Source organism: Pelodiscus sinensis, chromosome 1 (genome assembly GCF_052426305.1).
Source record: "Pelodiscus sinensis isolate ZL-2025 chromosome 1, ASM5242630v1, whole genome shotgun sequence".
In the NCBI taxonomy this organism is placed as follows: Eukaryota; Metazoa; Chordata; order Testudines; family Trionychidae; genus Pelodiscus; species Pelodiscus sinensis.
The window spans coordinates 136,864,663-136,878,672 of NC_143052.1; the positions used below are offsets into that span (position 1 = coordinate 136,864,663).

The 14,010-nt window shown below is 44.7% G+C and overlaps 1 protein-coding gene and 1 pseudogene across 1 annotated transcript; one reads left to right on the forward strand and one right to left on the reverse strand.

Moving 5' to 3' along the window:
* Positions 1 to 948: 948 nt before the first annotated feature.
* Positions 949 to 13,789, forward strand: TMEM52B (transmembrane protein 52B). Its single transcript, XM_006112528.5, has 6 exons — positions 949 to 1,155; positions 1,863 to 2,314; positions 2,952 to 2,995; positions 7,942 to 7,980; positions 11,726 to 11,886; positions 12,590 to 13,789. Exons 2-6 carry the CDS (start codon positions 2,261 to 2,263, stop codon positions 12,832 to 12,834), a joined length of 543 nt encoding a protein of 180 aa, XP_006112590.1. The 5' UTR covers positions 949 to 1,155; positions 1,863 to 2,260; the 3' UTR covers positions 12,835 to 13,789.
* Positions 3,002 to 7,934, reverse strand: LOC142818996 (E3 SUMO-protein ligase ZBED1-like; annotated as a pseudogene).
* Positions 13,790 to 14,010: the final 221 nt, after the last annotated feature.

Consider the following 14,010-nt stretch of genomic DNA (forward strand, 5'->3'; position numbering starts at 1 on the left):
AAGTGGGGGGTGGGGTGGGGGCAGGATGGGGTGGGAGGAGATGGCTAGGGTGAAGAGGGGGGTGCCCAAGGGCCTGCACCCTCCTAGGGACAGCATCTGACTATCTGAACAGCCTGAGAAGACCATCACTCTTTCAGAAGTTGCTCACAGTGGATGGTTCTTACCCTATCTTTGAGGGGAATGTGGGTGTTATGTTTATCAATCCATTGGTTCTGGTCTTTGCCTCTAATAGCCGTGAGCAAGGCTAATGATTCACCAGTATAATGTGGATGTAATGTGATTGCAACATGGAGTAACAAGTTCCACTAATTTCTGTGCTGCTCACTTCCTCAAGCATATAGCCATATGCCAGTCCTGGATGGTTGCAGGCCAGGAATAAACAACACATTACTGAGGCAAACTACTGGAAACAGAAAAAAAATAAAAATCAATGAATAATCCTGCAGCTCCTTAGAGACTAACAAAACATGTAGAAGGTATCATGAGCTTTCGTGGGCACAACCCACTTCTTCAGATGAATGGAGTTAAGGGGTCCACGTTTCAAATAAATAGCAGAGAAAGAGAGGGGGTGGGGTGGAAAAGGAAAGGCGAAAAAAGTTTTTAACGTTTTTTCTAGTACAGACTAACATGGCTACCCCTCTCAAATGGAAACAGAACTGGGGGAGGGGTGGAGAGGCAGGGCGGGAGATGCTAATTACATAGATGAAAGCACTTATGGATACCCATGAGCAGGAATGTAATAGAAATCCAAAGTGGTTATACAAGAGGGAAAACAGCAGATCATTAAAGGAGGCCTATTAAGTTAAATAGCTTGAGGGAGAACTATAATGTGTGTAGGAGGAGAAGCAATAACACATTTTCTAGCAGGGTAAAGGAGTTGTGGGGCACTGGCAGGGCTGTGAGGGGATCCCAGGGCTGGAATAGCAAGGACTGCAGGGCAGGGCTGAGGGGCACTGGCAGGGCTTTCTAAGGAACTCAGGATTGGAATGACAGTAATTTCTGCAGGTCAAGACTCTTTGCTTTGGTAGAGCTGTAGGAGATAGGGGCCAGGACTGGAACAGCAGAGAGTTCCGCAGATGAGGACTGAAGTGATCATTGGAGCAGAGGGGGAGGCACCAGTGGAGCTGAAGGAAGCACTGCATATTAGGCGTGAAGGTGTGTGGAGAAGTTTTAAGGTATTCCATAACCCATGCCAGGGCTGCCAACAGAATTGCCAGGCTCCTGGACAAGATAGGGGAGAGACTCCCAATCCTAGGAAGGAGCATGGCCTCTGGCAGAAAGAGCACAACCCACTTCTCCCCAGCCAGCCCTTCATCACAGTCTGGTCTGTGCCATCTGGGGTTCCACGCTGGCATTTTAAAGGGCCACAAACAGCTACCCTTCACCCCCTCATCATCCCTGGGTGTCCCACGTGGCTGCTGGCCTGGCCAGCGATTAAACTGCCACGATTTAAAGCAGCAGGGAGCTCCCAGTTGCTGCTGTTGCCACAGCAGTGGGGGCACCGGGAACCCTGGGCAATTGCTCCTTTTTTCCCCCCTGTCAGTGGCGCTTGACCCCTCAGCCTCTGTTCTTCCCATCCTGCTCCAGCAGGAATGTGCCAGGTGCAAGGTGCTTTCCATTCTGACCTGTGTTCCTGATTAGAAACAGCTGGCCACAGCCACAAATGTGTAACAATGGGAGGGCCTGGGAGAGGGTCACGGGAGGGGAAACACATCGGAAGTAAAGCAGAAGGTTAACAAATGACCTTCAAGCTGCACCATTCGGGCAGTTTGGGCAAGGAGGCGGGGAGAGAAGTAATTGGGAATGAGTTCAGAGCAGCTTTCCCCCACTGAAGAGAGTTCTTCGTTCTCTTTGCATCATAGGCACATTTTTCTCATTGACTCCTGGTGCTAGATCAGTTGGAATTAGCAAGTTAAGTGACTGCATCCTCAGCTCTTTTTCTGAAGTGACTGGATGGCACTGGAGCTCCCTTTTGAAATGGCAGGAGAGTAACAGAAGGAGACAGACACAGACAGAGACAGATAGAAAGAAGGACCAAGAGAGAAAAAGGCCAGCAGAAAACCAGTGTTGTGCATGAGAAGGAAAGGCAAACCAGAAAGGAGCAGAAAACAGCAGAGTAAGAAGAGAGAAGGGACTCGCCCTGTCAAAGGAGTTTCTCTGCTCTTCACCTCTGTTTGAGGACTGGCCAAGATGAACTGAAATTAGGAAGGAAGCACTGGCCCTGAGCTACACAAGACAGCAGAATCAGCATTATTTCCTCATGAGGATCTGTAGCCTGTTCATGATCCTCTCTGCTTTGGCAAGTCTCTCTTGGGTGAGTCACACCATATGTTCCTCTGGCAGAGCTTGCCCTCTGCCGGGGCAGTTTATTACATCAAAAGTTCAAGGGGATTTGAGCCAAGTATAAATCTGAAGTAAGAATTTCCCTGGTATTTAAAAGCATTGAGGAAATAAAGGCGGGTCCAAGTGGGGCCGAGGAGAATTCAAACCCATAAAGAGCTTGATAGAACAGGTGGGGATGAGTACAGTGCAGCAGGAATGAGGGGGCAGTCGAATCTCCAGTACGGAATGATAGAATATAGAGTAACCAGAATTCCACTCAGGCAGTGTGTTATTCATATCTGTAATGGGCACAGTAAATAATAGAATATTGACGGGTCTGTGTTTTTAAATATACAGGGGAATTAAGATCTGGAGAGAGAACAGTGGGGAAGTTCAATCTATAATGGAGAGAGGGGAAGGTAAAATGTAAAGGACATGTCTGCATGGAGAAGAAAAGGATTCAGGTTGATGATGGTGTGCATGAGAAGGACAAAAGAAAGTAGGTAATGCGAGTCTATGGGCCAGGGTTTAGGATTGGTATTGGAGTAGATGAGGGAGATGCTGAGCACTGGGCTTTAAGGAGACAGAGTCGGGACAATTCACCCAGATTGCCTTTACTCTCCCTGTAGTTTCCTCAAGTGAGATGCGAGGAGGGCTGTGTGAACCCTCAACAGTGAGTATACACATGAATTCCTTTCAGAAGAGGTTGGGGGTGTGGAGAGGTGACAGACATGGGAGGAATCTCAGCTGATGACCTTGCCTCTGACAAGGGAATTTGCTTTTGTTGAAAAACTTAAAAAACAAGAAATAGTCATGCAGTATCTTAGAAACTAAGAAACTTATTTTGCCCCTTATGCCTCGTGAAACGAGGTTTACAGGAGCAGTCGACAAAGGCTTCCCCTGTCGACTGATCCACGTCTCGACCGCTGCACTGTGCCGACAATCAGCTGATCCTGCACAGCGCGGTGGCCATTTTTATTTAAATGAAGCCGGGGATACTTAAATCCCCGCTTCATTGACTATGTCTGGTAGCCTATTTTACATGCCTCTGTCAGCAGAGGCATGTAGTCTAGACGTACCCTAAGATACAACAGGATTTGCTCCAATCCCACAGACAGACACACAGCTACAGGATCTATATAGAGCATTCATAAAACTGAAATACCCACCCAGAGAAGTAAAAAAAAAGATTGACAGAGCCAGACGAGTACCCAGACATCAGCTTCTTCAAGACAGGCCCTACAAAGAAAATAACTAGGGCAGTCAAGCAATTAAAAAATTAATTGCGATTAATCATGCTGTTAAACAATAATAATATTTAAATATTTTTGGATGTTTTCTACATCTTCAGACATATTGATTTCAATTACAACACAGAATACAAAGTGTATAATGCTTTCTTTATATTTATTTTTAATTACAAAACATTTACACTGTAAAAAAAAGTCAGTTCACCTCACTAAAGTATTGTAGTGCAAATTCTAACATGAAAGCTGAACTTACAAATGTAGAATTATGTAAACAAGAATAACTTCACTTAACAATAAAACAATGTAAAACTTTAGACTCCACAAATCCACTCAGTCCTACTTATTTTTCAGCCAATCACTATGACAAACAAGCTTGTGGGAGATTTGTGGGAGATAATGCTGCATGCTTTCTTGTTTACCATGTCACCTGATAGTGAAAAAAGACATTTGCATGGCACTGTTGAAGTCGGCATAGCAAGACATTTACATGTCAGATGCACTAAAGATTCATATGCCCCTTCATGCTTCGACCACCATTCCATGCTTCAACCATCAATGTCCATGCTGATGATGGATTCTGCTTGTTAACGATCCAAAACAGTGCAGATCGAAGCATTGTTTTCATCATCTGAATCAGATGCCACAAGCAGAAGGTTGATTTTTTGGGGGCGGGGCATGGTTCCATTTCTCTAGTTTCTGCATCAGAGGATTGCTCTTTTAAGACTTCTGACAAAATGTTCCACACCTCATCCCTCTCAGATTTTGGAGGGCACTTCAGATTGTTAAACCTGGGATCTAGTGCTGTAGCTATTTTTAGAAATCTCAGATTGGTGCCTTCTTTGCATTTTGTAAAATCTGTTGTGAAAGTGTTCTTAAATGTAACAACATATGCCAGGTCAACGTCAGAGGCTGCCATAACTTGGAATATATAGCAGAACGTGGGTAAAACCACGGAGCAAGAAACATACAGCCCCTCCCCCCCGAGGAGTTCAGTCACAAACCTGCAGGGCTCAAGTAAGGTTTCTAGCTTTTGCAGTTTTTCAAACTCTTTATCTGTTGACACTGATAGATGGTGCTTTTGAAGAGCTAATGTGGATGTGATAGCAGCTTTATTGCGAAGCAGGCACTGAATCATAGCCAATGTGGAATTCTAACTGGTTGAAATATCTTGTACCAGAGGTTCTTGTTTCTGTCCAGGGCTTGTAGTATTCCTAGCTCTGTACTGTTAGCTGGACTGTGTTTGAAATGCCCCAGAAGTTTTCTACATTTTGCCAGCATGTTTTCAAAACTACCATCACTGAGTGCTACAGTAATGGATCGCTGCAGACTGTGAGCAAAGCATTTCATGTGTTCAAACGGCAAGCAACTGGCCGCTGCTACCATATTACATGCATTGTTAGTACTAATTGTTGTTACCTTTTCCTGAATATTCCATTCTTTCGCAACATCCATGAAGTGCTCTTCGCATGCTTCTGCATGTCTCTCTTCAATATGAGTTACTGTTACAGCAAACGACTGTAGTGTCCATGCAGCATCAGTCAGGTGTGCCATGACACCAAGACAGCTATGATTGCTCAAGGATGGCCAGTGATTACCAGTCAAAACAACAGTCAGTGCATTTCTCAGAAGCTCCAACTTTGTAGTCTTCTCATTGTCAGATAGGTCATTTATTCGTGATGCAATGGTTCCTCGGGAGGACAAGGTGTATGACTGGTTGGCAGATGCTATTTGAATAATATCTCTTAGCCCTTTGTCATTTACAATGTCAAGTGGTCTGCAGTCCATAGCTATCTACTTTGCAATATCATTGGTTAAGTTGTTGTATTTTGTTTGATCCATGGGCTTGTAGTGATCCTGAAACTGTAATTGTACTCTGTCCTGGCTAGCTGGACTCTTTTGCTGGTGGTGGATTATCTGTAGCACAAGAACCAGAGGCAAAAGCATGCTTAGCACGTAGGTGATACTGCAGACTTGAAGTGCTTCTTGCAGTAGCTATAGATAACAGTCCTTTTAGACAAAGAACCATCTGAAAGTATTTTAAACATAAACTTCCCATTCAAAAGACCTGAACTGTTGTTGCTTTGCTCCATTAATTTTGTCTGATATTTTATCACTATAGATCATGAAAACACAGAACTGTGTCAATGGCTGGAATAATTCAATAAATTCTTCTATATAATCAATATATCTGTGTCCTATTCAAAAGAGTTTTTTAGCTCAGCTCCAGTTGCGGGCAGCACAGGGCCAGAGGAGGGTAGACTCTGCCATGGGCAGTGCAGAGTTGGGGGGCACAGGGCTCAGGTGTGGGGGTCAGCCCCTAGGCTTGAGGGGGTAGATACCACCAAGGGCAGTGCAGAATTTGGGATGGGGGAGGGAGGACTCAGCACCAGAATCAGATGTGGGGAGAGGATCAGTCCCAGGAGGCAAAGAGAGGGTGGCTTGGGTGAGCCCTGCAAGTGGGGAGGAACAGTCTGGGCAAGCCCCCCAGGCTGTTTTATTTTTTTTAAATATAGACACTTGGGAGGGAAGAGGGACAGGTGTCAGGGTCTTTACTTGTTGTTTACCCCTCCACTGGAGCTGGGACCACATCCTCAGGTTTTTTTTCTTTCTGGCTGCTTCATTTTTCCATGAGCCCTCCTGGTGGTGGTTTGCATTACTGCTCCTTACAAGAGTTGGTCTCTGGAGCAACTTATGCTGGTTTCCCACCCTTTGCGAATTTGCGATTAACACGCGTTTATTTTTTTTAAAGCATGAATTCTGCCCTGCATTAATCACAGGCATTAACACACATTAATTGACAGCGCTAAAAAGTAACAGGACACCACTTATCATCACCTACAACCCCCAACTGTCCATTTAGCATGGACACTCTAATTCACAATTTTTCCTCCTTTTTTCCTTCTCTCCCCCCATCCCTGTCCCCTCCCTTTCTCTGCTATTTCTTTGGAACCTGGACCCTTTAATTCCATTCATCTGAAGAAGTGGGTTGTGCCCATAAAAGCTCATGATCCCATTGACGTGTTTTGTTAGTTTCTAAGATACTGCAAGACTATTCCTTGATTTTCAATTATTTTCAATTACAGACTAAGGGTACATCTAGACTGTGTTGCTATTTCAGGATATCAGAAGTATCCCAAAATAGTAATGCTGCATCTTGAATAGCGCTATTCCAGCATCCCTATAATCCTCGTTCCACTAGGGTTAAGGGATTCATCAGAATCGTGACTTATTTTGAAATTTGGTGCTGTGTAGACAGTGCTAAATTTCAAAATAAGCTCTTTTGACTTAGATTCAGAATAAGCTGTGCAATTTGCGTAATGCAAATTGTGTAGCTTATTCCAACAGAAGGGTGCTGTCTAGATGCACCTAAACATGGCTACCTCTCTGAAACTTTTGCTTTAGTTAACATTTTTGGTAAATGTTGAACAAGCATTTTCCCAAGGCAGATAATTTGGTAGATCTGAGTTACTAACTCTGAACGTTATAATTCATGTGGTGTGTTTGCTCTGTCTTTGTGCTTTCAAATTGTCTGCCTTTTATATCAGAGGTATCTGTTTGAAAACTTTTGCCCAGACATTTCTGGAATTAATTTTTCTATCGCTAGTTTGTAAACACTTCATTGTAAGGATTCAATACTCAGAATTTGAGCTGTATCAGTTATTGTTTTGTTCTCAAAATGAAAGAAAGCAACATTTACTAGGTTTCTCATGTAAGTAGTCACCATTAGGAATTTAAATGGGTCTTTCCATGAATATATTGTAAAGTATGCTGTGAACATTCCTCCCAGGAAGACTGTTTGCATAAACATCACAGATAGCAAATACAAAAGTATGAAAGCAGCCACAGAAAATTTGATGTTTTTATTTAGAGAGAACTTTTTGTGACCTGTTTGATCCACTCTATTTATTATAGATAAAGAAATGTACAGTGCTTTCCTTTCCTGGAAGAAGATGACAAATTGAGAGAGAAAATTAAAGAATAACAAAAAAATTAGGAGGTTGGAAGCTGTAAAAATAAGGAAGATGTATCAATTAAAACTCTTTACAAGATATGAAGGATGTAAACAGAATATCATAGTCAGGTGGTGTGTCTGTGAGAGGCAGAAAGAACTTGGAGTAAATGGTATGAAGCTGAAAAAAAGAGGAAAAATTCAGTCTGGCCAAAAATTTTTAATAATGATATTTATTAGACTGAAGGACTGTCTCCTCAGTGAGGATTCGTGGAAGCTCCCATCTCCAATCTTTCATCAACTGAAGTGAAGACAGACAGGAGTTGACAGGATAGATAAGACAGAGTCAACAAGGGAATTTTTCCATCCCAAATTTCTATGATATGTTGTTAACTCTTTCTTGCACCTTTTTTTCATCAGCTGCTCAAGCAATGATTGGGTCCGTCTCTGGTACATCTGGTAGGTTCTTTACATAATATTAAGTAAATATCTTTTTGTGGGTGGGGAGGTGTCATTTAACTTAGCAAGCAATTGAGAGAATTAAATCCAAGGCCAACATTAAGGACAATGGCGCCCTCGGTGACCGTGTGCTTAAGTATGTTACAATAGTGAAAATTTCAGAAGTAAAGGTGTGATCTCAAAAGTTTTTATAATTTACTGAAAAAATTGACACAATTTGATTCAATTTTATTAAAATAATAAACTGTCAAACATACAGAACATTAAACTACACGCTCAACTTATGAATAAGAACAGATACAATTGGGCTTTGCCCACAAAAGCACATGATACCATCTGCATGTTTTGTTAGTCTATAAAGTGCTACCAGGCCATTTGTTGTTTTTTAAGTTTATCCAGATACAATGATATGGCTCACTAAGATGCTAAGATTCAGAAGGCAGCGCTGCGACCTTTGCTGCTGCAAACTGTGACATTGCTTGTGGCAGGCGAGATTGTGAGCCACAGCGTTCTCCATAGACAGCGAGTGGAACTGGAGTCTTAGGTTAAGGGACAAGGCACGCCCTTAGGGTACATGAAAGAAGCTGCTCAGTCCTTTGCTTCCTAGGCGCAGGGCCTGCGACTGTCCCTTGCAAAGGGAACTGTCATTATCAGTCCTTCTTGACCAGAGCGTCCTTTAAAAGCTACATGGGGAATGGATTAGTTTAGATGAAACATTTACCCTAAGATATGGGGCACAGAAGGCGGCTGCTATGTTTGAATAGCATCCAATTGTGAAATGAAACAATGGGTAAAAACCTGGGTGGGGTCCTCACCTTCAGGGGTTCTTCCTCCACAGTTTGAGCTGCTCTGCAGAAGTCCTGGCAGCTTCCATGCCACAGCTGCCCTTGCCCTTTGGCCAGCATACCTTCATGCCTGGTGCTTGGCCTGCAGCTCAACACAAGTTCATGTTCCCAGCTGGGGACTGCATCTTGCCTATGCCCATGGCCCTCCTGCAGCCCTCTGGCCACTCAGTCAGGACTCACCAGCAGGCCATTTCAGATTGTGGTGGGGATGGGGAAGGCAACTTCAACTGTGATTCCAGAGAATGCTTAGGCACCTAAAATCTCTGGGTTGGTTTTTTTTTTTCCTTTTCAGATGACTTAGAAATTAGCTGTTGATTGCACAGTACACATGCACACACTCTGAAATACTTCCATCATTAATAATTAAATTATTTACAGCTAGGGAAAGCAAGCAAAATGCTGCTTGAGAACTTGTTAGTCAATATTCAGTGATATAAACTTCTGATCTGGGCTTGTTACAAATGGACGAGCGAATGAAGTTAAATCAGCAAATCATATCTGATTTTAGGATATTTATTTTGTATATCTTGACATGTAATAACACTTAGGGTTTTTGCTGTTTTGTTGTAGTCATGTTGGTCCTGGGATGAGAGCCACAAGGGGAGGGAAGTAATGGCTTTCATTGGACCAAATATGGTTGGTGAAAGTGAAAACCTTTGGAACTCCATAAAGCTCTTTTCCAGGTTTGTGGAGCAAAAAAGTGCTGATCTCTTTCACCAACCAAAGTTGGTTCAAAATAAAACCAAAAATGCACACAAACAAACAAAAAATTACCTCACCCACCTTGTGTTTATGTTTGTTTGTATGTATGTGTGGTCTTATGTAAATGTGTTTCAGCCAGCCAGGCAGATGCCTTCTGCAGTGACCCCTTTTCCCAATCCAGTTGGGAAGGGGCACATGGGATGGCTTATCTCAGTAACACTCACTTATCTCCTGTACCCCCACCAGGATTCCCTGGAAGGTGCACACCTACATGGGTGCACACCAAGAATTTCAGTCCCGCCCACCCCACTCAGCAGAGCTGCGCAGCGGCGGCCTCAGCTGCTCCTGGGGGAGGGGCTGCATGGCGGGTGGCTGCCCCACCTGGAGCCTGGGCCATGGTACTAAAAATAGCACTCTGGCCCTAGCTCGCATCCAGGCACAGGGGGTATGCTGTTTCTGAAATGGCCCCAATTCTGAAGGTCCTCTCCCAGCTGTGCAGTGACCATCAGTGCCTGCTTTACAGCAGGGCCAACTGAGGGCTGAGCTGTTGTTGGGACAAGCTGATTTCCCTTTGGATTAGCGCCGGTGGCATAGAGAGCTGCTCCCCATCAGACGGTGCTTGGCCCCACATCGTGTCTTCCCCAGCCACTGCCTGGGCCCAGCACCATGCGGATTGAATTGCAGGGACAGGGCCTGGGAAGCCAACCTACGGACTGTGCTCAGCCAGGGAGGAGTTGAGCCTGTTCGGTTGACACCATCGGGGCAGCATAACCACTTCTCCCCGCAGGAGGGAGAAGTGTTGGTTAGTGTGTGGCATGAGCAGGTCGGACACACAACAGTGCTGTGGGCATGTTTCGGGCAGCCCGGCAGTCAACAGTCTGGGGCCTGGCTGTCCTGGAGGTGCTCTGGGAGGCTTGCACGGTTTTGTGTTGCAGGGGAAAACGAGCGTTTCCTCTCAAGGTTCCTGTTCCAACCTGGCCCGGGATTCAGGGCCAGTCTCCTCCCCAGTGTTGCTCAGGGTGCCCAGTTGTGGATGTGGGCACATCTCCTGGGCAGCGGTGGGTGTTTTCCTCACAGCCCTGCCCCCACGGCCATGCTACCTGTCCTGTGCAGCTGACAGGGCAAGAACAGGGTGGGGCCTGCAGTTGGGTGGTTTTCAGGGTGGGTGGGTGCAGAGTTCTGCACCTTGTTGATTACCCCTTGTTTCAGTATTTTTTTTCTTCCATTACAATTTAAATGTGTGTGCGTGTGTGTGTGTGTGTGTGTGTGTGTGTGTAATGTTAGTAACTAGTGGGTTCCACAGTGGCACACATCCGAACAGGCCCACACACTGGCTCCCACCCACCCGCCTCACATTGGGACACAGCAGAACACGCCCCCCCAGAACCAAGTGAATGAAGCTTCTGAGCCAGGGGAGCAGGAAGGACAGAGCTTCTGCTGCTGTTGTGGGGGCACAATTTAAAGGTTTCCCCCAACAATTCAAGTGTAAGCTCCTCCCCGCCCCCACCAGTAGCCCAGCTCTCCCTCTTGCCCTCAGTTCCCTCCTCCCTCCCCTACCTAGCCTCTCCCTGCAGAGCTGAAGCAGCAACAGATTCGGAAACTTCCCGCCCCCCTGGGCCCCCACCCTGCTGCTGCTCCCACCAGAGCAGAGGAGTTACCTGAGACACATTGAATGAGGGGCTCTGTCCTCCCTGACCCTGGCTGCTGGGTTTGCCGTCCTGCTTAGCCGGCTGGCAATAAGTAAGGTCAGGTGAGACTATTCATATGCGCCCTCATCAGCACATCACCCGAGCCATAGCCCTCATCACCCATCCCCCACTGATTAAATCTGATTTTATAAGTGACACAATTCAAACAGCTCCTCCCTTCTCTTTCCCTCACTTCCCCCTGGTGGTACAAAGGATCTAGTGCATTTTCCCATCCCGGCTAGATGCCTTTAGCATTAGGTAGCACATTTTCTTTGACTGTGAGCATATCTCTTTCTTCTCAGTCTAGCATCTTTATTAATTAATTAGTTATGAGAAATTTAAGAAGCACAACACATGATTTCACAGCACAGATATGCAGCTGAGGGATTGGTATTTTTAAAAGACTGTCTCTTTAAATGTTAGCAAATTGAGTGTGATCACTTCACACTCCATTCAGTGTGTCTACAGGAACAAAGCATGGCAATAACTCCCCTCCCTTTCTCTCTACAGGCTGGCGGTAGCGATTGGTGGGCTGCTGCTTTTGTGTGGCCTGGTCTCAGCCTGCGTGAGGTGCTGCTGTAGGCAAGCAGGGGAGGAGTCGGGTTCTCATCCCTACGAGGTGACAGTCATCGCCTTTGATCATGACAGCACTCTCCAGAGCACTATCACTTGTGAGTGTGCCCATGCAGAAGCCAAGGTTGTTGTAGAAAAGGCCGAGCATCCTCCAATATATTCCAAAATCCAGAAACTGAAGGTCTGAAAAATTCAGACCTCTGTATACCATCAATTTCAAGGCTAGGTGAGCTGGTATAAATCAGAACACTCCACTGAGGTAAAAAGTACTACGCTGATTTCGACCAGCTCAGGAGCTGTCCCCTCAAGCCTAGAACCCAAAACATACTTCAGAGTGCCAAATTCTAGAGACCTCAAAGTTTGAACCCAAGGCTTTAGGGCACAAGGATGGTCTTAGCTCCATGTATGTCACCAAGTCATTTGCTGGGGTAATAGCGGGAGGGCCCTAACAGCTGGTGTAAGGGCCAGGTTGCTTGATGCTAAGGAATGGGGGGATCTGTGAGTTGCCATTGGGGATATTCATGGGCTGTATCTGGAAGAACCAACTAGCTAGGAAGTGGGGAATGAGGGTGGGACCACTTCTTTTGGTGGAATAAGGACAGCAGCTCAGAGAAGCATTTGTGGAAGGTGTAGTTAGGGGATGTGGCTGATGAGAAGGATTGCCTTGGAGCAGGAAGGTGAATGACGTGTTGTCGGGAAAAGTATCGCACAGCAAGTATATTTGTGCTCTCTGTCTGGCTCATGTCTGGTATTTGATGGTCCCAGGTTTATATTAACCTTTCTCAATCTCATCCCTTTCAGCTCTGCATTCTGTGTTCGGTCCTGCTGCCAGGAGGATACTGGCTGTGGCTCACTCCCACAATGCAGTGCTAGGAGCACCACCTGCTTGCGGATCAGAGACCCCTCCAGTCTATGAGGAGGCCTTACACATGAGCAGGTTCACAGTAGCCAGGACTGGGCAGAAAGTCCCAGACCTGGCCCCAGTGCTAGAGGAAAAGCAACAGGAATCAGCTGTGAAAGATGATTCACAACACGATCTCCCTTGACATGAATGCACCAACGTTCTTTTTTTCTTTTCTTTTCTTTTTTTTCAACTTGGACTGCAATGCAGAGTGTTAATATTCAAGGGAAGGATCCCAAATCTGTTCTAGATGGACTCAGGAATACAGTTCAGGTTATTCTCTTCTTTAATGACATGAACAAGGAAAGAAAAAAACTCAATTTCCTAATACTTTATGATCCATAATGTTTTCATGGATCTTCCTTGATACCTCTCTGGAGTGTTCTATTCTTAATTAAAAACAGGACTATATAGCACATTAAAGACTAACAAGATGGTTTATTAGGTGATGATCTTTCGTGGGCCAGACCCACTTCCTCAGATCAACATGTGGAAGAAAATTGTCACAACCATATATACCAAAGGATACAATTAAAAAAATGAACATATGTGAAAAGGACAAATCACATTTCAGAACAGAAGGGGAATGGGGGAGGGGGGGTAAATGTCTGTGAGCTAATGATATTAGAGGTGATAATTGGAGAAGCTATCTTTGTAATGGGTAAGATAATTAGCATCTTTATTCAATTATTCTATTCTTAATTATTGTTATTCATTATTACTATTTATTTCTCTAATTACACTCATCAATAAGATGCCCATCACCAAAATATCTAGCACCATAGATAGTGCCTACACCAGAGCAGCAGGGTTCTTATGTTGACCCAATCTTCTAGCAGGTGTACATGCCCTGCAGGAGGCTGCTGACTGATTCCTGATGGCTCATCGTCACAGATATGGCTTAGTCATTCCAACCTGGCTGCAAGGGGAGTGGGAAAGGTTATTCTGTTAGAGGACACAAGCATAGGACACAGACATCTGATAGGAGAACATTTAAGGGCAGACAAGGTTAGGGAAAGAACTTGAGGTAGAATTTGTGTTTGTTATTAATTACCATTTTAATAAAGACATATCCCAAGAACAGGGTGACTTTAACCTTATACGATGTGCTTATATTTTGGAGTAGGGTGGGAACATCATCTGCTTATATACAGTACATAACATTGTGTTATCTAGCCACATACATAATACACTGTGATAAAACAACACTTCAGATATATTTAGTGCTTTATAGACAATTATAGAAAAGCAAGGTACCTAGTCCAGAAGAGCTTATTTTTTAACTAAAAAATGTGATATTTGCAATAACAGATCAGATGGG

Coding starts and splice junctions, on each gene's coding strand:
- TMEM52B (XM_006112528.5), top strand. CDS start 2,261: ATGAGGATCTGTAGCCTGTTCATGATCCTCTCTGCTTTGGCAAGTCTC. Junction 2,315..2,951: donor CTTTGGCAAGTCTCTCTTGG/GTGAGTCACACC, acceptor CTCTCCCTGTAG/TTTCCTCAAGTGAGATGCGA. Junction 7,981..11,725: donor GTCCGTCTCTGGTACATCTG/GTAGGTTCTTTA, acceptor TTCTCTCTACAG/GCTGGCGGTAGCGATTGGTG.